The sequence below is a fragment of the Aotus nancymaae genome, unplaced genomic scaffold (genome assembly GCF_030222135.1).
Source record: "Aotus nancymaae isolate 86718 unplaced genomic scaffold, 86718_ANA_hifiasm-v0.15.2.pri h1tg000016l, whole genome shotgun sequence".
Classification (NCBI taxonomy): Eukaryota; Metazoa; Chordata; class Mammalia; order Primates; family Aotidae; genus Aotus; species Aotus nancymaae.
In genome coordinates, this window is record NW_026988428.1 from 41,211,321 (window position 1) to 41,231,757 (window position 20,437).

Genomic DNA, 20,437 nt, shown 5'->3' on the forward strand with positions numbered 1-20,437 from the left:
TCATATCATCATCATCATTAGCCAGGAGCCTTAGACTCACTCTCAATGCCTCCCCCCACATTCAGATAAATTTTCCAAGTTGACGTCAAACTGCATCTTTAGATGCCATCCCTTCTGTCAAACCCAACAGCCACTGCTTTAGTTCATTATCTGTGTCTGAACTTTTGCAATACTCAAGTCACCCTCCAGGAACATGCCTGAGTGGTCCTTCTAAAAGCACATCAAATAGATTCAAGCTGCTTAAGGCATTTCCAGTGCCTACCCTCTCTAACTTTAAGTCTTGTTTCTTCCCAATGGTTCTCAAATCTTAGGCCTTAATACTTACATCTCCCAGAAAGGGACTAGTCCTTCCGTCCTCCCTTCCTTCTTTCTTTCTTTTTTGAGACAGAGTCTTCCTGTCCTCCAGGCTGTAGTGCAATGGCATGATCTTGCCTCACGGCAACCTCTGCCTCCGGATTTCAAGTGATTCTCCTGTCTCAGCCTCCCGAGTAGCTGGGACTACAGGCACCCGCCATCATGCCCAGCTAATTTTTGTATTTTTGTACAGACGGAGGTTTCACCATTTGGCCATGCTGGTCTTGAACTCCTGACCTCAGGTAATCCACCCGCTTCACCCTCCCAAAGTGCTGGGATTACAGGCATGAGCCACCATGCCCGGCCTAGTTCTTTCTTGTCTCCATGTCTTTTGTACGCTGTTCTGTCTAGAAAGACTTTTAACCCCTATCTCTCAACTCCACCCACCTTTCCAAACTCAGTAAACTGTCTCCATCCTCTTTTAAGCCTTCCCTGACCAGCTATACTTCCTTATTTTTGTATCATTGGCTTTGCTTCATACACAGCTCTAGGCCATTAGACTCCCAAAATCAGTCCCTAGAACAGGACCTGGTACAAGTAAGTGCTCAATAAATACTTGTTAAACGAATGAATGAATTTAAAGACGCTTGAGACCACTGGTAAGAAATTCAGATTTCCAAACCCCTCCCCTTCCCAACTCCCACTCGTAAGAATGCTTTCGCATCAGCCTCAGGCCCGAGGTTACTTATTAGAAACTGGGCAAAGCCGGAACGCGGCCACTTTTCAGCAAAGAAGCCCTAGCCCTGGGAGTGAATCAGGCCAGCTCAGGCCGCACTACGGTCTCCTGGTTGACAGGTCGAGGGGCCTGGCGGGCGGCTAGCGTCGCCAGCTTACAGGGCTCCCGCGCGCCAGGTAAGCCCACTCACTGCGCGGACGTTGGGACTGGCTGGCGCGGGGGGGCGGGGCCAAAGTTGCCCCGCCCCGCCCGGTCCCGCTCGCGCGTCCGTTGTCCGGCCTCCGGTCACGTGACAGCAGCGCAGGTGAGCGCCGCTTCCGGGGTCGGGCGCCTTGATCGCGGCCGGCTCGGGTTTCCACTCGGTCGGTTGCGCTGGAGACTATGGCGTCCTCCTCTGTCCCACCGGCCACCGTACAGGCGGCGACAGCAGGCCCCGGCACAGGTTTCGGCTTCGCCTCCAAAACCAAGAAGAAGCATTTCGTGCAGCAGAAGGTGAAGGTGTTCCGGGCGGCCGACCCACTGGTGGGTGTGTTCCTGTGGGGCGTAGCCCACTCGGTGAGAACCGGCCCTAGACCCCCGCAGCCCTGTCCAAAGCCCTCTGCTCCGAGACGTCCCTGTTTCCAGGTTCCAGCCTCCGGAGCCCCACGCGCTGCCACTCCCCTCCCCCGGGCTGCCTTGGTCCTTGTCCAGCAATCCCCAGGTGTTCCCCCAGCAGGTTTTCTGATTGTGGACTTTTTTCTCTCTATCAGCCCTTTACTGCTCCACTCTAGTTCCACCTTTCCCCCTGAAATGCAGCTGCCTGTGCTTTGACTCCTTCCTGCCGTGTCCAGCTTCACTCCCCGGCTACGGATACTGGCCAGGACTGGGCGCCAGCAGGGAGGACATTAGGGGGAGTGGCTTTTTCTTGGGTGGTGTTGGTGAGAGTGTAGGTGGAGGGTGGGGGGCCGAGGTGAGCAGATGGATGAAGAGGTTCTTTCATTTTGCTTTCCACCTTGCTTTCCAGCCCCGTTTCTTGGCTTTTGAATCTTGGCTTTGTCTAGGGGAAGCTCCAGGTTTCCTGGACTTTCTAATCCTGCTTCTCCCTTCCTTTCCCTTCCAGAGGTACAGCATTTCAGAGAAACTACCCCACCCTAGGCTAGAAGTTGCAGTCTCTCAGGACTTATGTATATATGCCTTTGGTCTTAACTGCATCCTCACCACTGGCTGGAGCGATCGGTTTTGGTGTAGGTGGCAGCAATTGTTGACCAAAGAGAAGGCTGAGGAGCTCTGACCCTGGGGTCACTATGGTGGTGAACTTAAGAAGCAGGAAACTGCTCTAGGGGTAGGGCCTGGGAGTCAGGAGGCGGCCAAGGAGACTTCCATCCCCTTTCCTGAGGATACCTCGGGTGAAAGCAGCCCAGCCATTGCCCATCTTCCTTCAGGTCTGGAGAGGGAGAAATACAGTGATCTTGAATGTGACAGGGAATATTTTCGAAATCAACGTTCTTAAATGATTATAGTCGATGGGTTGTGGAGATGGAAGTTATGAGGAAGAATACAGGTTTTGTCACATTTTTAATTTGTGGTAAAGAATTTCTTAACCACAAATTAGGAATGTTGTTTGTGGCCAGTCAGATCGCTTTTGGATTTGTGATTCTCTGGGTGGTAAGCTCTTAGTGAGTATTCAGTGGAAGGCACTTCGCATGGGGAAGGCTGATAGAGGTAGGGCTGCCTCTCCTATGTACCTTCCATGTGATTCATCCATCCCTGTGGGATGCTTAACAGGGAGGGTTTTCCCTTGTTAAGGATTGGGGGAGTTACATGTAAGACCTACCTCAGCTTCACTAGGTATATATACTTTAGCCCCAGCACCCCACCCTCTGCCAACACACATCTACTTCAAGTGTTTGGAATAGAGAAATTCCTTGAACATATGTCTTAGTGATGATTCAGCTTGCCTAGCAGGTGGGGAGGAGGGGGCAGGAACAGCTCTAGCTGAATTTTAGGCTTGGAATCTCAAGTGGCTTTTTTTTTTTTTCTGGAGGAATATATTCTGTCCTCCTTTTCTACTGAGAATGGGAGGAGTTGCTTGCACAGCAGTGTGTGGGATTTAGGTTAGACTGCAGTTCATAACCTCTGTGGAATGATCTAGTAAGGACAGGCAAGGGATTAATTTATTTGGTTAATAGACATGTCAGGATCACTGTGTGCCAAACATTGTGCTAGTTAGACACCTGAGAGATAGAGAGGACTCAAACGAGCCTGTGTTCTTTAAGAGCTCACAATCTAGATGGGTGAACTTACATAAACTAGTGATTACAGTCATGTGGTAACAAAGGCAGGTGAAAGGTACTGTAGCAACACCAAGGAGAAAGCACAGCTCGGGATTTCTAAGTAGCAGAGCTTCCTTTATACCCTGAATTAGCAGACTGCAGATCCTGGGGGCCGAGGAGAACATGTGATGCTTGTGTCCTCTGTGCTGTGGATTAGTTTGGCTTTAGGGAACAGATGCCTAATGAGCTCATATCCTCTGATTGCCTGCATTCCCTCTGAAATCAGCTGCTCTTCCTTTACCTTACACCTAGACAGGTGGGGGCCTACTGCAAACAACTGGGTCAGAGTGGTCTAGGAAGACTGGTCCTGTTTGCAAAGAGATGCCTTCTGCAGGATATGGACATTTATCCTTTTTGCTGCATTTGGCCCCTCAGAATCCCATTAACTCTCGTGCATTTTTAAAATCTTTTTTTTTTCTTTTTCTAATGGAACATATAGCTGTCTTGAGTCTGCAGAGTTCTTGGTTTTTTTTTTCTAGAATTTCTCACAGCTTTAAAAATAGTCCTGAGTTGCTTACAGGGTTATCCTAATATAAAATGACTGTTGTGAGCATGAAGGGGTGGGAGTGTTGGGGGCTACGTGTGAGGGTTGCTTACTGTAGTCCTTCTTGGGCGGCAGAAGGGTTAGACACATTCTCTCACTTCTGTCAAGCATATACATAGCCAGTGTTTTTAAAGGAATGAGATTTGAGTGGCCTTTCCATGACTGCTGCCCAGATACAGTGTATGGGTAGCTCTCCACACCTTACTCATGGCCTCCCTGTTCATGTTTTGGCTTATCAGATCAATGAGCTCAGCCAGGTGCCTCCCCCAGTGATGCTGCTTCCAGATGACTTTAAGGCCAGCTCCAAGATCAAGGTCAACAATCACCTTTTCCACAGGTAAGTGATGATCCTTGCCATTCTCATGTTAACCTTCCTAGAAAGGAGTAATAAATACTTTTAAAAGTTTCAGTGAGTTGAAAGTTTAACATCCTTCCCAATGCAGAAACTAGTTTTGTGCAAAGAAACCATGAGAATAATTTCTGGTATTCCCTATATCCTTATATGAATCAGTGTTATCTCTCCTCTAGCCTGGCAATTCCGTAGAGTAAATATGTGCAGATACCATTACCTGCTCTTTTTCTCTTTCTTTTTCTGCTTGTGACCTTGCAGATGCCATGAGACAATTAGCTTCTGATAGGGACTCCTTGGAAGAAAAACCTGAGTTCTCTAAGCCCTCCTAGTATCAGAAGATGCCATTCAAAACAGTGGTGCCTGTTGCTGACTTTAGAATGTCTCTGACTTACTTGAGATTTGGGAAATGCTGCTGTTTGGATGGGTAGTAGATCCTGGCTCTACTACACCACTTACCAACCATGTTACTTAGGCAGGTCACTCAATCACCCTGAGACACAGTCTCCCCTTCTATAACATGGAAATAATATATTTTCATAGGACCCCACAAGGGCCAGATGTGGTGACTCATGCCTGTAATCCCAGCACTTTGGGAGGCCGAGGCAGGTGGATCACTTGAGGTCAGGAGTTTGAGACCAGCCTGACCAAATGGTGAAGCCCCGTCTCTACTAAAAATACAAAAATTAACCAGGTGTGGTGGCGCACGCCTGTAATCCCCGCTACTCGGGAGGCTGAGGCAGGAGAATCGCTTGAACCTGGGAGGTGGAGGTTGCAGTGAGCTGAGATTGTGCCACTGCACTCCAGCATGGGCGCCAGAGCAAGACTCTGTCTCAAAAAAATATAAATAAATAAATAAATAAATAAATAAAGGACCTCATAGGGTTTTATGAGACTCAAATGAGGTAATATGTCTGAAGTTACTTTATAAACTACCAAATGTATGTAAATGTAATATTGTTTGTTTTCTTACTTTGAAAAACCTGAATTTCAGGGAAAATCTGCCCAGTCATTTCAAGTTCAAGGAGTATTGTCCCCAGGTCTTCAGGAACCTCCGTGATCGATTTGGCATTGATGACCAAGATTACTTGGTGAGAGTCCATTAAGGGGTGAGGGTAGCCCTTTCTCATCAGCAACTGAGGAGTCCTATTTGGGACAGCTATAGTTGGAGAAATGAAGGTCTTGGCAGATATGATTCTTTACCTTTTTGCAGTCACAGGTATTTTCAAAAATTTAATGAAAACTATAAATCTTGTCGTTGGGGAAAAGATGTAGATACATTAAGAATTTTGGACAGGCGTAATGGCTCATGCCTGTAATTCCAACACTTTGGGAGGCTGAGTCGGGTAGATCACCTGAGGTCAGGAGTTCGAGACCAGCCTGGCCAACATGTTGAAACCCCGTCTCTACTAAAGATACAAAAATTGGTTGCGCGTGGTGGCGCACGTCTGTAGTCTCTGCTACTTGGGAAGCTGAGGCAGGAGAATTGCCTGAACCTGGGAGGCGGGGATTGCGGTGAGCCAAGATCGCACCACTACACTCCAGCCTGGGTGAAGAGCAAGACTCCTTGTCAAAAAAAAAAAAAACAAAAAAGATTTATGCATTCAGTTTCATTCAGTCCTGAAATATGGACACCTGATGAGGAGTCTGTGCTGAATCTCCTACCCCAGGGACTCATCCACTTTCAGCTGACCATTTTCATGTGACTTGTTTCTGCATATAAAGGGGGAGGAAAAGAGCCTCTGGCCTATTCTGTGTCCCCAGGTGTCCCTTACCCGAAACCCCCCCAGCAAAAGTGAAGGCAGTGATGGTCGCTTCCTTATCTCCTATGATCGGACTCTGGTCATCAAAGAAGTATCCAGTGAAGACATTGCTGACATGCATAGCAACCTCTCCAACTATCACCAGGTCAGGCCTCTCTCTAGCCCTGTTCTTTCCCTCTCCTCCCTACCCACATATAGCTCAACTGCTATCAGTAATAGATGCTGACTGGGGAGAAAACTCAGATCAGTACACAACTGGAATACATTGGAAGACAGAATCCATAATCACCAGCCCTAAATGGGATGAGGGAAGCTATTCTGTCTGATAAGATTTACTTGGAGTGTGGAGTTTCTGGAATGTTTTGGTAGTAAAAACATTCTTCTTGAATGTCTCTCTACTGAAGAAAAATATCACCAAAATCAGTGAGCAAGGAATACATGAAAGGGTCTAAAAGGAGTTTGGTTTATGCAACAAATATTGAATATCTCTTATTATTAGGCCCTATGTTAGTCAGTAGACAAGGAGGCAAATGAAACAGTCATGGCCCTTACAAATCTCTTGGTCTAATGGCAGTGACCAGTGACCCAGTATTAGCACACAACAAGATGTGTACAATAGAAGTCTGTACAGAATGCTCTGAAGCTACAGAGAAGAGCATCCTAACTCACCTGGGGAAAGAAGTGTACTTGGGAGGCTAAAGACAGTTTTTTAGAGGAGATACTGTGAGAGTTGATCCTTGAAGGACTAGTAGGGGTTAACCATTGGACAGGGTAGAAGAGCATTCTAGGCAAAGGAAAACAGCACTTGCAAAGGCACAGAGCCATGAGAGAACTCTGTTAGGAAACTGCAAGAAATTCCATTTGGATGGGATATAGTATTATGGAGATAGGCAGAAGCCAGATTGTGAAGAGGCTTATAAGCCCCACAAAGAAGTCTGGGCTTTATCCTGAAGGTGGTTTTGCAAGGGGAGTGATATATTTGTTATTTAGAAATATTTAGAAAATGTGACAGCACTTTAGAGAATGGATTGGTGAGAGGGAACACTCGGAGTGTGGATACCAGTTAGGAGGTAATTTTAATAGTCCAGAGTAGAAATGTTGAAGGCCTGGGAGAGCGATGGTGATGGGGATAGAAAAGAAGACCTAAGGGAGAATGGTGAGAGTTAAGACAAGGGGTTGGGCGCAGTGGCTCACGCCTGTAATCCTAACACTTTGGGAGGCCGAGGCAGGTGGATTGCCTGAGCTCAGGAGTTCGAGACCAGCCTGGGAAACATGGTGAAACCCCTTCTCTACTAAAATACAAAAAATTAGCTGGGCTTGGCGGCGTGTGCCTATAGTCCTAGCTACTCAGGAGGCTGAGGCAGGAGAATTGCTTGAACCCAGGAGGCGGAGGTTGCAGTGAGTCGAGATTGTGCCACTGCACTCCAGCCTGGTGACAGAGTGAGAGTCCATCTCCAAAAAAACAAACAAAAAAAGACACATATGGTCCAAGTTCCTGGTTAGGGATAACTGGTACCCATTCACCAGAAATTAGAAATGAGGAAGAGGCTTTTGAAGGAAGAAAGTTCTGATTTGGACATACTGAATTTGATGTTTCTGCAATTCATCCAGATAAGGGTGTCCAGTAAGTGGCTGGGGTATGGATATGGAATTCAGGAAAGAGGATTAGATTGGGAATATAGGTTTGAAAGTTATACGTGAATTAAAACCACGACTATAGATACAATTATTGTAGGGAGGTGTGTGGAGTGAAATAAAAAGAAGGTTGAGGACAGAACCTGAAGGAGCAAGTGAAGAAACGAGCCCATAAAAGAGTAGATGGACACTTTTAATTATGTATGCCATACTACATAGGATTTGAGGACAAAGAGAAGGGGAATCAGGAGGGTGGTATAAGAAGAGCTGAGGATCAAGAGAGTTTTAAGGGGAGGCTGGTCAATAGGATCAGGTGCCACAAAGCTAAAATATGACAATGACTAGAATATTTATTAGATTTGACAACTGAGGGATTTGGGGGAGATTTCAGAGGAGAAATGAGGTATAAACCTGATTTCAGTGATTCAAGGTGTGAATGAGAGACAGGAAATGGATTGATTGCTGATTGCTTTTCTGAGGAGGTTGACTATGAAGAGAAAGAGGCAGCAACACTGAGAGAAAGGGAGATGGTAAACCGTGAAGGAATTATTATTTTTTTTTAAGAGACAGGATCTCACTGTGTTGCCCAGGCTGGTCTCAAACTCCTGGGCTTAAGCGATCCTTCTGCCTGAGTCCCCCAACTAGCTGGGATTACAGGTGTGAGCCTGGCTTAATAGAATATTTTTTTAAGAATCCAAATTGTGGGCTGGGTGTGGTGGCTCATGCCTGTAATCCCAGCACTTTGGGAGGCCCAGGCAGGTGGATCACAAGGTCAGGAGATCAAGACCATCCTGGCTAACAAGGTGAAACCCCATCTCTACTAAAAATACAAAAAATTAGCTGGGCATGGTGGCGTGCGCCTGTAGTCTCAGCTACTCGGGAGGCTGAGGCAGGAGAATTGCTTGAACCTGGGAGGCAGAGGTTGCAGAGAGCTGAAATCGCGCCACTGCACTCCAGCCTGGGCAACAAAGTGAGACTCCGTCTCCAAAAAAAAAGAATCCAAATTGTAGGCAATCATGCAGACTTTTTTTTTTTTTTTTGGAGGTATAAAAATCTGTTATTTATATTGCAATGACAGAATGACACAGCACAGCCTAACCCAACGCAGACATTTTATACTATGGGAATCTAGCCTAGGAAGAAACACTGCTCTAGATAAAATGATTTAATTGATAAGAAGGTGTAAGTTCTAATCCTGGTTCTGTGACCACTTGCATATAGAGAGGGTCTAAAATAAGGATAATAACACTTAACTTTCCTCATCTCAAAGAATGAGAAAGGTGAATCGAGAGATGACACTTTAAGAGACATACAAATGGAAGAAATCAGAGGAACGAGGGATTCAGAAATGGAATGGATTACCTGGAGCGTTTTGGGGAAGCTTCCATCAGTTTTGAGTTTGTAACCTCTCTACTTGAAGTCTTCTGCTCCACCCTGGAATGGCAGTGTTTGAATTCCCACCCCTGGGCTGCTTGTGTATCTGCTACTCAGCCTCTCCCCATTCCTTACCCCTCTTTCACCGCAGTACATTGTGAAGTGCCATGGCAACACGCTTCTGCCCCAGTTCCTGGGGATGTACCGAGTCAGTGTGGACAATGAAGACAGCTACATGCTTGTGATGCGCAATATGTTTAGCCACCGTCTTCCTGTACACAGGAAGTATGACCTCAAGGTAAGAAGCAGATAGCTCAGGCTTAGAGGGAGGCTCCTGATAGCCTGAGAATGGGGAAGACCCTGGGAGTTCTTTGGATGATTCTTTTTAAAGGAAAGAAGGCTGGATTTGAGTACTCATCTTAGGAGCTGGGTTCTGACTCTTCTTTTAGCCACTTCTACTAACTTAGTCTTTGGGTCTTTCTGCAGGGTTCCCTAGTGTCCCGGGAAGCCAGCGACAAGGAAAAGGTGATACTAATTTTATGTCCTAGGGTGAGGGGTGAGGGATGAAGGAGGGCAGATGAGGGGAACTTCTTAGGATGGAGAGGCCACTATATATAGGAATAGGGATTACTAGCTATTTATTATCTTAAACCACCTAAAAGAAGAGGGGGTAAACTTCTGTTGATCTGGGGCTTGTTTGGAGGGGCAGTGGGAGCAGCTGCTTTAACATTGGCCTGGTTATTCCATATGGAGGGCTTGGGGATGGGTGAGGATGCCAGACTTTAAGAGCAAAATGTTTAACTTCCACTTCCCATTCTGGGTTATTTTATTCAAGCAGCTACTTTTGCTTAAGAAACAGGCCAGGCATGGTGGCTCATGCTTGTAATCCCAGGACTTTAGAAGGCCAAGGCAGGAGAACTCTTGAGCCCCAGGAGTTCCAGACCAGCCTGGGCAATGTAATCTCTACAAAAACCAAAAAAATTAGCCAAGCCTGGTGGCACGGACCTGTAGTCCCAGCTACTCGGGAGGCTGAAGTGGGAGAATCACTTGAGCCCAGGAGATCGAGTCTACAGTGAGCTGAGATTGCACCACTTACATTCCAGCCTAGGCAACAGAGTGAGATTCTATCTCAAAAAAGAAAAAAAAGGAGGGTCTTGGCTGAAAATCATAAGCAGAGAGTAGTGGGATGTGATTTGGGATACAGCTGTAGTGACTGAGTCTGGGGAAGTCACTGGAGTTGAGAACAGATCAGGGAAGCATCACAGTGTGGCGTTAGATGAGCTCTCTCTGCTAGAGGATACTGAGCTAGCATAGAGCCCTAGACACAAGGTGAAGTTCTGAGACCTTGGGCAAGGGATGTGTTCCCAAGATGTCCCTTTACCTATTCTTAGGTTAAAGAATTGCCCACGCTTAAGGATATGGACTTTCTCAGCAAGAACCAGAAAGTATATATTGGTGAAGAGGAGAAGAAAATATTTCTGGAGAAGCTAAAGAGAGATGTGGAGGTGATGATTGGGTGCTCTGGGAAATGGCTTTCTTTGTTTCATTTTTTTTCTCCATCTAGGATGCTTGACTCTTTAATTTACAGTATGAGGGAGTTCTCCCCTTCCCTTTATTATTCAGGTCCTCTGCATGTATGAGGATTGGGTATGAGACATGAAAAACCCCTAGAGCTGACCCATGGAAGGGGTGACTGGAATAAGCTAAAAGGATGATCTTTAGATACCAGGACATATAGGCACTGAAGGGCAGTGGTATGCCCTGCAACCTCAATTTTTACACTTCCTTTCCCCAGGAGGGCCCCAGAAGTTCAAAGGTAGAGGTACAGGGGTAGTACCTCGTGAAGAGGGAGAAAGAGGTGTCTGATTTGTCAGTGGGTCTCAGTTTCTAGTACAGCTGAAGATCATGGACTACAGCCTTCTGCTGGGCATCCACGACATCATTCGGGGCTCTGAACCAGAGGAGGAGGGGCCCACGCGGGAGGATGAGTCAGAGGTGGATGGGGACTGCAGTCTCACTGGACCTCCTGCTCTGGTGGGCTCCTACGGCACCTCCCCAGAGGGTATCGGAGGCTACATCCATTCCCATCGGCCCCTGGGCCCAGGAGAGTTTGAGTCTTTCATTGATGTCTACGCCATCCGGAGTGCTGAAGGTGGGAACTGGGACAATTTAAGGGTGGAGAGGGGATTGTTCTTGGGGGACAGAGACCCAGGGGAGAGCCTGGTTAGCTTTTCAGAACAAAACTGGCTGGTTCCTGGAGAAAGGGAATTGGAACTAAACCTGCTCTGAATTGTTGGTCTCTCTCCCAGGAGCTCCCCAGAAGGAGGTCTACTTCATGGGCCTCATTGACATCCTTACACAGTATGATGCCAAGAAGAAAGCAGCTCATGCAGCTAAAACTGTCAAGCATGGGGTGAGGGTTCCTGAAAGCCTTTCCTTTCCTGTCTTGATATTCTTTGGGAAGAGAGAGCCTCTTGTGCTAGAGCAATGGGGTGTCAAAAGGATGGAAGTGGTCTGGGGTAGACTGGGTGGGTGATGGGGATGGGTACTGCGGTGGCCTGACACATTGTTCCATATCTCCTCTCACAGGCTGGGGCAGAGATCTCTACTGTCCATCCGGAGCAGTATGCTAAGCGATTTCTGGATTTTATTACCAACATCTTTGCCTAAGAGACTGCCCGACTCTCCCTGATGTTCAAGGTGGTGGGGTTCTGAGAGGCTGGGGGGAATTGTGGATATTCTAGCCACCACATCTCTTCTTCTTTTGCTAAATTCAGGCTGCAGGCTCCTTCCATCCAGATAACTCCATCCTGTTTAGTAGGCTTCTGACCCTCAGAAATACATTGTCCTTTCTCCCCTTTGCCCATTTTTCTCCCCTCTCTCCCTCCCCCCAAGAAGTCTGCTTGCATTATTAGAATGTTATTGTTGATTCTCTCCCAAGTGCCTTGATCTTTGTAAAATCTCCTGTTGTTTCTATGATATAGGAGCTGGGGGAAGGGGGTTGTTTGCCATCTTCAGGACCTGACTGGACAGATGGACCTGGCTCAAGCAACTACTCTGGATGCACTTTGCTGTGTGGGATGAACTAAAAGTGTCTGAATTTTGCTGATAACTTTATAGAATTCACTATGGCATGCTTCCCTCCTGGTGGGCCCTAGGATGGAGGACAGTCCAGGTACTACAGATGTGGGTACAGGCATGCATTCACACGATGGAATATGGCCAGCCCTACACAGGTGGGGTAGAGAGTGGGTCAGCAGCCTGGCACCTCACAGAGATGGGGCCTACGAGGATTCTTGTGATTATGCAGAGAATTGGATTGGGTCTCTGTCAGAGATGGAGTAATCTCTTCCCTCACCTTAGTTCCATCCCCACCCATCTCTACTTCTGGGCAGAGGAGCCCAGAGATGGCCAAAAGCATTAAAGCGTGGGGGAAGGTGTTTGACTGTTGCTGCTCTTCACCAGAACCTCACACCTCTCCTGGGACTGGAACCCTTCAGTGGGTGTGTGGCCAGTTCTGGAGGCTGGGATTCTGGGCCGGGGTGTAAGGTTCATTCTCCATGTTAAGTTTCCTTTCAGCCAGGTGTAGTAGCTCACGCCTGTAATCCCAGCACTTTGGGAGGCCGAGGCAGGTGGATCACCTGGGGTTGGGAGTTCGAGACCAGCCTGATCAACATGGAGAAACCCCATCTCTACTAAAAATACAAAATTAGCCGGGTGTGGTGGCACATGCCTGTAGTCCCAGCTACTTGGGAGGCTGAGGCAGAAGAATCGCTTGAACCCAGGAGGCAGAGGTTGCGGTGAGCCAAGATGGTGCCATTGTACTCCAGTCTGGGTAACAAGAGCGAAATTTCATCTCAAAAAAAAAAAAAAAGTTTCCTTTCGTCCTGCCTAGCCATCCCCAAGGTATATTTTCGGAAGAAGGGAATATCTCTACTTGGATCAATTCTGGTCATTTCAAGAGGATGGAGGCCTCAGTGTGGGAACCTCCCCTACTCCCTGGATATGTGTGCCTAGCACACTTCCTTCTCCCACCCCTTCTCAAACCCTTTTTCCAGTTGGATTTGTTGTTCTGTTCTCTTCTGTCCTGTCTTATACTGCTACTGTGTCTCTTAGGGGACAGATGGCCTTCTTTGTCATCTTCACTCTCCACCCCCAGAGAGGAGTCAGAGCCATAACTCAATCACTCAGCCCCTCTAAAGATAGTTGAGTTGATGATGTGTGATATTCTCATAATGTTAAGAACCCTGATGAGATGAGATACATTGTCTTCCCCACCCTACAATGCCTCTGGAGCCAAGGCACCCATTCATCTTGCTATATTCCATCCCCCTGAGGCTTCCACTTTTTTTTTTTTTTTAACCTTAAGATGGGCACCAGCAACTGGCCTGTGGTGATGCAAAGCTGCTTTGCTCTGTATCTGGCTGGACTGATCTGTCTCCCAAGAAGCCATGAGGCAATAGGGAGAAGCTCTCTCTCCTCTTCATCTTCTGCTCCAAAGGAGGTAGCAAGAGGAGTACTCAGTTAGGGGTTGGAGCCCCTATAACATCTTCCTGTCAGGAGACTGATGGATCTTTTTCATTCCAACCATCTCCCTTTCCCCCAGTGAATGCAATAAAACTTTGTGACACCAGCAACTGTTGTTCTTTAGAAATGGGTTTTCTGATCACATGGCTGATGTATTATGGGCACTATGGATGTCTTCATTTGTTCCTTCTGTTTCTCATCTTTTTTGTTTTATTAATAAAAATTTGTGTATTTGCTCCCATTACTATCATAATACAGGGAATAAATTATTCAATACAAATTCCTGTACAGAAATACTTTTTTTTTTTTTTTAAACATTTCACTTCTCTGAGGAAGCCTGTGCTGCAGAGACCAGCTGAAGAATTCTGGTGTTCAAGGTGTTGGGCCCCTAACTAAGGATGTGGGTTTCTAGACAGATGGCTGTGAACTTTTTTGAAAAGGCTGTGAAGGGTGTGCACGGGAATGGAAAGCTTAGTCTTTAACCTTGTGGCAGGTCAGCGGTAGTGAGGGCCAGGGAAGAGTAGGGTGATGGGACCCTTCCTCTTCCCAGAGTTCTGGGCTTGGCTAACACTCCATTTTGGCAAAGGTGAGTAGGCCTCTCAGCCCACCTGCTAAAAGAAAAGGAATTCAGTATTCCCCGCCCCCCCTCCGGCTTCCTGGGAAAGCTATCTTTTTTCCTGGAGGGAAGGAAGAGTACAGCTGCAGCAGGGTCCTGGGAAAGTGAAGAAAGTGACCAGCCCTCCAGTCTAGAGGGGGAGTGAAAAAGGGGTGGATGAATAGAGGTTGTTGCCAGTTTGGGAGATTCCTGTCTTGGCTGAGAAAGTCTTTTGGCTGGTGGAAAAACCTGGCTTGATGTGGCCTCAGGGAAGTGAGTTGGGATTGGGGGCGGAGACTGCTTGAAGTGGGAAGCAGAGCAGAGCTTTTTTTCTTTGAGAGTTTTTAACTCTATTTGAACCATACACTAGACACAACCACCACCCCAAGCCACTGTTTAAAAGATGTATTCACTTCCCATTCTGTACCAGCCTCCTTATCCGTTTGTGGAAAGAGAAAATCAGAGGCACTTACCAATGACCATCTGAGAGCAGGTTGTGGGGGTCACAGGAGGTAACAATCTAGAAAGAGGCAGATGAGGGAGGGGATTGAAATAGTTTAGTACCGGGATTTGTTTATTTTTTAGAACCAGTGCTTTTCTTTTTACTATGACTCTCCCCATCCCACATTGTTCCTCAAAGGCCCTTCTACCATAAGGATTCAAAAAATTGCCGCCCTCCCCCCGAATCCCCATATACCCACCAACACTTCACCCACCCATCCACCACCAGCTCCCGGGAGCTGCTACGCAGCTGGTTGGGAAAGAAAAGGGAGAGTGCTCCGCCGGGAGGCGGGAGCGAGAAGGGTGGCGTCTCCAGGGATTTAACCTCCTACCCTCAGTTCCGTGACGCCACCCCCTCCCTCCAAAGACTGGGACAGCTCCTCCATTTTTGTTTTGGGGAGGAAGAGCAGGGGCTTGCGGATAGAGGGGGGGTCAAAGGGAACGGTGATTATCACCTGTGAGGGGAAAGAGGGTGCCGTCCTCCCTCCTTCCCTTTCCATCAGCCTTCACCCCCTGCAACCCCCCACCTTCTCGGGGTCTCCCCCCCCCCTTGTTGCTAAGGCCCGGACCGTCATCCCAGCAACAGCCTCAGTCATGTGACCGGCAATGGCGGCGCTGACGAGAGGTAGGTGAGCCCGGCGCCCCCCACACCCACCGCGCGCCCCCCAGGCCCCGCTCGCACCGCACACACGCCCCCCGCTCCCCCGGCGCCCCCTCTTCCCCTCCTCTTCCCGCTCGCGGCTCTGGGCCCCCAGCTCCCGGCCCGGGCGATCATCTTTCTAGCACCCTCCAGCCTTGGCCTCTATTCGGGTGTTCTGAGAGCTGCGATCGGGCCGACCTGCATCCCCACCCGTGGGTGGGGATCCGGGGGCTTCGGCGAGTGAGGGACGTGGGGAGTTGGTTCCGGGTCGGGTGTTGGAGGAGGCCGTGGGGGGAGGGCTGGAGCGGCCTCAGTGGATGCCCCCAGGGACCTTTGCCCTTCCCGGCTGTCCCTCCCTCCGGCCTCGGTCTGGAGGGAGACTGGTCCCTTGTCCGGCCTGGGTTGCCACAGAGAAATCACAGACCCACCCTAAACTGTGGCCCCGCCTCCCTTTTCTGTGCCAGCAGGACTTGGAGCTAGGACACCTAGGTCCTGGGTCCCCTGTGATGAGGAGGGAGGTGTTGCATCGCGGGTAGACTGTATGGACTGAGGATTTAGGGTTCCATTTTCACTTTATGAATCTCAAGGTGCCTCTGGCCTTGGGGGACGATGATAGAGGCATGAAGGGACAGCTGCTCCTTTTTCAATCAGTCAGTAAATGGAGGTCACACTAATGGCCCCTTTTTCTGTTTGAGCTGCATTGGGAAGTGTTGTGGGGACAGCCCTGTAGCCCAAGTGTTGTGAGGACAGCCCTGTAGCCCAGACTCAGGGGAAATATCAGGCCCCTCCAGCTGAGCCCTTGTGTGAGCCCCGCCCCTCCCTAAATACCAGACTAGGGAGCTGACAGACAGCCCTGCCTGTGCTGGGTTTAAAAGGTGACAATGAGAACTTTGTAATTGCGGGGGCTGCTGCCACTTTGTTCACCTCTTTAACAGACTTCAGCGGAAGGGACTGAGTTAGCTCTCAAGGAAGGCTCCCTGGCAATAGGGGCTGAATTATTTGGGAATATGGAGCAGCGCAAGGAATTGGGAACATAGGAAATATTCCAGTCCATGTGATCTAAGGGAGGTGTCAAGAAGACCTCCACCTGTGTGGGCTTTTTCTTTCCTGGCTTCTCTTATGTGTGACCTAGGCTTTCTTGGGGGCCTCAGAGCTGGGGAAGAAAGGAGGAAGTTTAGCATGTTGAAGTTCCTTCTTGAGCAACTTGGGGAGAAGCTGAGGATGGAATTCTGCAGAGGAGAGAGGAAATGGAAGGGGAGTTTTTATTTCTGGGTTGGCTGAGGGAAACGGCAACATTTGCCATCATAACTTGTTACCCTTCCCCCACTCCCAGGCCTGGTCAGCTGAGTGGAAATAGAAGGATATCTGCTGCCATCATCTTCCTTGGGCTTTCCAGGTACCTCCCCCACAAGGGATCCTTAATGTTCACCCTTAAACTGTTCTCCTTCATTCCATGTTCCAAGTAATCCCATTCCCAGTAACCTATGCCCAGGTTTCTGTCTCTGTTCCATGGGCTGCTGGGTTGGGGGCCAGGGGAATTGGGAGAAGGGGTTTCTCACTTTCCTTCCTTTTTTCTGCCCTGCCAGGTCACACAACCTACAAGTAGGGAACAGGGAAAAAGGAGTGAGCCTGCATGCCAATTCTAAGCTCTTCAGGATCAAAGTAAGCAAAAAGGAGGGGCAAGAAGTCTCCCTCCCCTTTAAAGAGCCCATTTTCCCCCCAGAGGTGGGAGGGGCAAATTGTTTCTATAATCTGGGAGAAATGACAGGAGAAACAAGACCGATGCTTGGCTTAGATGATAATACGGTTCTGGAAACTTGCTTGGTCTTCAGTGGGCTTTGGAAGATAAAGGGAGATAGAATATGAATTTGGGGGAAGGGTTGGGGGTTAGGCTTTGAGAAAACAGGTAATAGAGGGTTTGGAAAGAGCCTGAAGTAGGAGGCACTGATAGTTGTCAAGTGGGGACCCCCCACCCTGAGTCCCTTTCACCCTGGGGGCAGTGTCGTTCGTCCTGTCCAGAATGGCAGCCTGTGGAGGCACCTGCAAGAACAAAGTGACTGTCTCCAAGCCTGTGTGGGACTTCCTGAGCAAGGAGACCCCAGCCCGGCTGGCCCGGCTTCGGGAGGAGCACCGTGTGTCCATCCTCATAGATGGCGAGACTTCTGACATCTATGTTCTCCAGCTTTCCCCACAGGGCCCTCTCCCTGCCCCTCCCAATGGGCTCTACCTAGCCCGGAAGGCTCTCAAGGGGCTGTTAAAAGAGGCGGAGAAAGAGCTGAAGAAAGCTCAGAGGCAGGGGGAGCTGATGGGCTGCCTGGCTCTGGGGGGTGGAGGGGAGCACCCTGAGATGCACCGCCCAGGCCCACCCCCTCTCCGAGCAGCCCCACTTCTGCCCCCAGGGGCTCGGGGGCTCCCCCCTCCTCCTCCCCCGCTGCCCCCACCTCTTCCTCCTCGCCTTCGGGAGGAGGCAGAAGAGCAGGAGAGCACCTGCCCCATCTGTCTGGGGGAGATCCAGAACGCCAAGACATTGGAGAAGTGCCGGCATTCATTCTGCGAGGGCTGCATCACCCGGGCTCTGCAGGTGAAAAAAGCCTGCCCCATGTGTGGCCGCTTCTATGGGCAGCTGGTGGGCAACCAGCCCCAGAATGGGCGGATGCTGGTCTCTAAGGACGCCACCCTCCTACTGCCCAGCTATGAGAAGTACGGCACCATTGTCATCCAGTACGTCTTCCCGCCCGGTGTCCAGGGGGTAAGAAGACCATGGCCTGCCCTTAACCCTTTGGCTTTCCCCAACCTCTGACCTAGGAAAACCGGGTGAGGGTGAGTGTGCTTGTTAGATGTGAGACAGTCTTGCTGTCTTCCTCTATGCCCTCCTACTCAGTGCCCTGGAGCTAGGAGGTCCCGGTGAGGCCCAGCTTTTCCATCCCTGTGATCCTAAGGCACACATGAAAATCAGATATGAGCTAGGAAAAAAAAAAGCAAATCAGATATGAGAGAAAGGAATTGCATACTATTTCCTTGGTGAACATAAATACTGTGGTGACATTTGGTAGAGGTAAATTCTGTGGAGGTGGTGGCTTAGGGGCAGGCAGGCACAATAGGAAGGGATCTGACAACCCAACAGAGCCAGGAGCATCTCTCTGTGTCAGATGTATGAGAGCAAAACCGTGATGCCAGTGGAAGGTTAAAACAGGAGTGGTCAAGGGCCTATAGGTGTCTTCCTGCTGGACAAAGAGTAATGTGGAATTCTGGATGCAGAGGGGTAAAGAAGCTGCACAGAAGAGTAATGGAAGATGGAACAGGTTAGACAGTGGCAGAAATATTAGTAGTATTTTCAGGTGAAGGGAAGGCTGAAAGATAGATTATTCTGTCTTCACATTTCTGCTGAGTTGTCTGGCGTGTAGGGACCAGCCACCTTCCAGCACTTCTGAGAATCCATTTGTTGCTGAATGGAGACTTGAGGGATTGAGACAGCAGAAAAAATCTCTTAATATATAAAGATTATGCCCTGAAACAGGCTCTGGCTGCCCAGGCCCTATAATCTCTCCTTCTTTGGAAAGCTGTCAGCCTGTTGCTGCCCTGTTTGCATTAGCTGGGGGTGCTGAGACAGAGGCTGGCCGCCTCCACTGACATCTGGGTCTTGGGATGGCTGGCTGCTCACTGCCCACTCTGCTTCACCTTCCTCCCAGGCCGAACACCCAAACCCAGGAGTTCGGTATCCTGGCACCACACGGGTGGCCTACCTCCCGGACTGCCCTGAGGGCAACAAGGTGCTGACCCTGTTCCGAAAGGCGTTTGACCAGCGTCTCACCTTCACTATCGGCACGTCCATGACCACAGGGAGACCGAATGTCATCACCTGGAACGACATCCACCACAAGACCAGCTGCACAGGGGGACCCCAGCTGTGCGACCCCTCTTCACTTCCTTTCCCTTGGCTCCACCCCTTTGCTCAGTTTCCACTGAGGGAACCAGCAACCCCCTCGCTCTGGGAGCCTCCTAACTGGAGAGGACTGCTTCCAAACTGTTCAGCCATCTCAGTTTCTTCTTCATTCAACCTGGCCCTGATGTGCCCAGCTTAACCTACAAAAATAAGCAGAATTGGGCTAAGTTATCTTGGGTTTGGAGGTGTCCCCCCTTAGGGGAGGTGGGGAGGTGTTTTGAGCCACCTAGAATGAGGGTGAGCATGGGGATAATAGCAAGTTCAAACAGCTAACAACCCTCACCTTCATTTCTCTTTGCTCCCAGGTTTGGGTACCCGGACCCCACCTACCTGACCCGGGTGCAAGAGGAGCTGAGAGCCAAGGGTATCACAGATGACTGAAAGACATCCCCTTTGCCAAGGCCCCTGCTGTCCACCTCTACTAGGATCCAGCAGAAGCCTCCGTTCTCCTCTCTGTCCCCTGCCCCCGACACCACACCTGTAGGGGACCTGTCTAATTGGGAAGGGAGTTCAGAGAGGAAGGGGGGCAGTCCCTTCTTCAGTCCTCCACTGGCCAAGTGTTTCAGTGCAGTGTGAGCCACTCCCTTCTGGCAGAGGCCGACCTGCAAGGCCTTGTTCCCTGCTCCCCGTGTACATATACTCCCGGTTTCCCTGCCCCTCCATTGCCCTTGGCTTTTTCTGGTATGTGCTGTGCTCCATGACCAAGCTGAGAAAGGACCTAGGGTGGGGAAGGGAGGGTCTGTTGATCCCCCCACCACCCCCATTTAATGCTCCACTGTTGAACTTGGGGTGCAGGGGAGGAGGAATTGGGCGGATGTGAGCTCCCCGCCACCCCCCATGGAGCCGGCTGCGTGTATTCATCAGATACAGTTCTCCCTCAACCTTGTCCTTTCTCGCCTGTGTCTCAGTCTCCGTCAGTCTCTTTCTCCGCTCTTCTCTGACCCCTATGAGGAACCTCCTTACCCTGTTCTGGAATCGCTGCCAGACTGTAGCTTTTAATTTAATAAAAATAAAGTAAAATATGCAACTCTTTATGCCACACCCGTTATTTTCCAGGGACTGGGTGGGGGTGGGGTGCGGAGTGGGACCTGCTGGAAAGGGGGAGGGGTGCTGAGGCGATCCTGCTTGCCCTCCCAGTACCCCCAGCCTCCTGAGGACCTGTGGAAACTGGATGCACCAGCGGGTTCTGTAGTAACACTGGGTCACACTTCGATGTTGGAATTA

At 49.5% G+C, this 20,437-nt stretch overlaps 2 protein-coding genes across 7 annotated transcripts; both read left to right on the forward strand.

Annotated features, from left to right (window-relative positions):
• Window positions 1–1,345: 1,345 nt before the first annotated feature.
• Window positions 1,346–13,814, forward strand: PIP4K2C (phosphatidylinositol-5-phosphate 4-kinase type 2 gamma). 3 transcript variants are annotated; one of them, XM_012469766.2, is made up of 11 exons: window positions 1,346–1,585; window positions 4,126–4,223; window positions 5,230–5,326; window positions 6,000–6,143; window positions 9,159–9,305; window positions 9,494–9,532; window positions 10,399–10,512; window positions 10,892–11,159; window positions 11,317–11,420; window positions 11,597–11,707; window positions 11,992–13,814. In XM_012469766.2, exons 1-10 carry the CDS (start codon window positions 1,412–1,414, stop codon window positions 11,675–11,677), a joined length of 1,266 nt encoding a protein of 421 aa, XP_012325189.1. In that variant the 5' UTR covers window positions 1,346–1,411; the 3' UTR covers window positions 11,678–11,707; window positions 11,992–13,814. The 3 variants fall into 3 exon arrangements, with proteins under 3 accessions (XP_012325189.1, XP_012325188.1, XP_012325190.1); XM_012469765.2 differs by having other exon boundaries at window positions 11,597–13,814; XM_012469767.3 differs by lacking the exon at window positions 1,346–1,585 and adding an exon at window positions 3,524–3,598 and having other exon boundaries at window positions 11,597–13,814.
• A 1,033-nt stretch (window positions 13,815–14,847) lies between these two features.
• On the forward strand, window positions 14,848–20,245 carry DTX3 (deltex E3 ubiquitin ligase 3). 4 transcript variants are annotated; one of them, XM_012469770.2, is made up of 6 exons: window positions 14,853–15,255; window positions 16,604–16,666; window positions 16,857–16,932; window positions 17,290–18,019; window positions 18,960–19,177; window positions 19,519–20,245. In XM_012469770.2, exons 3-6 carry the CDS (start codon window positions 16,904–16,906, stop codon window positions 19,592–19,594), a joined length of 1,053 nt encoding a protein of 350 aa, XP_012325193.1. In that variant the 5' UTR covers window positions 14,853–15,255; window positions 16,604–16,666; window positions 16,857–16,903; the 3' UTR covers window positions 19,595–20,245. The 4 variants fall into 4 exon arrangements, with proteins under 4 accessions (XP_012325191.1, XP_012325192.1, XP_012325193.1 ...); XM_012469771.2 differs by having other exon boundaries at window positions 14,855–15,255; window positions 17,271–18,019; XM_012469768.2 differs by having other exon boundaries at window positions 14,848–15,255; window positions 18,960–20,245.
• The last annotated feature ends 192 nt before the right edge of the window (window positions 20,246–20,437 follow it).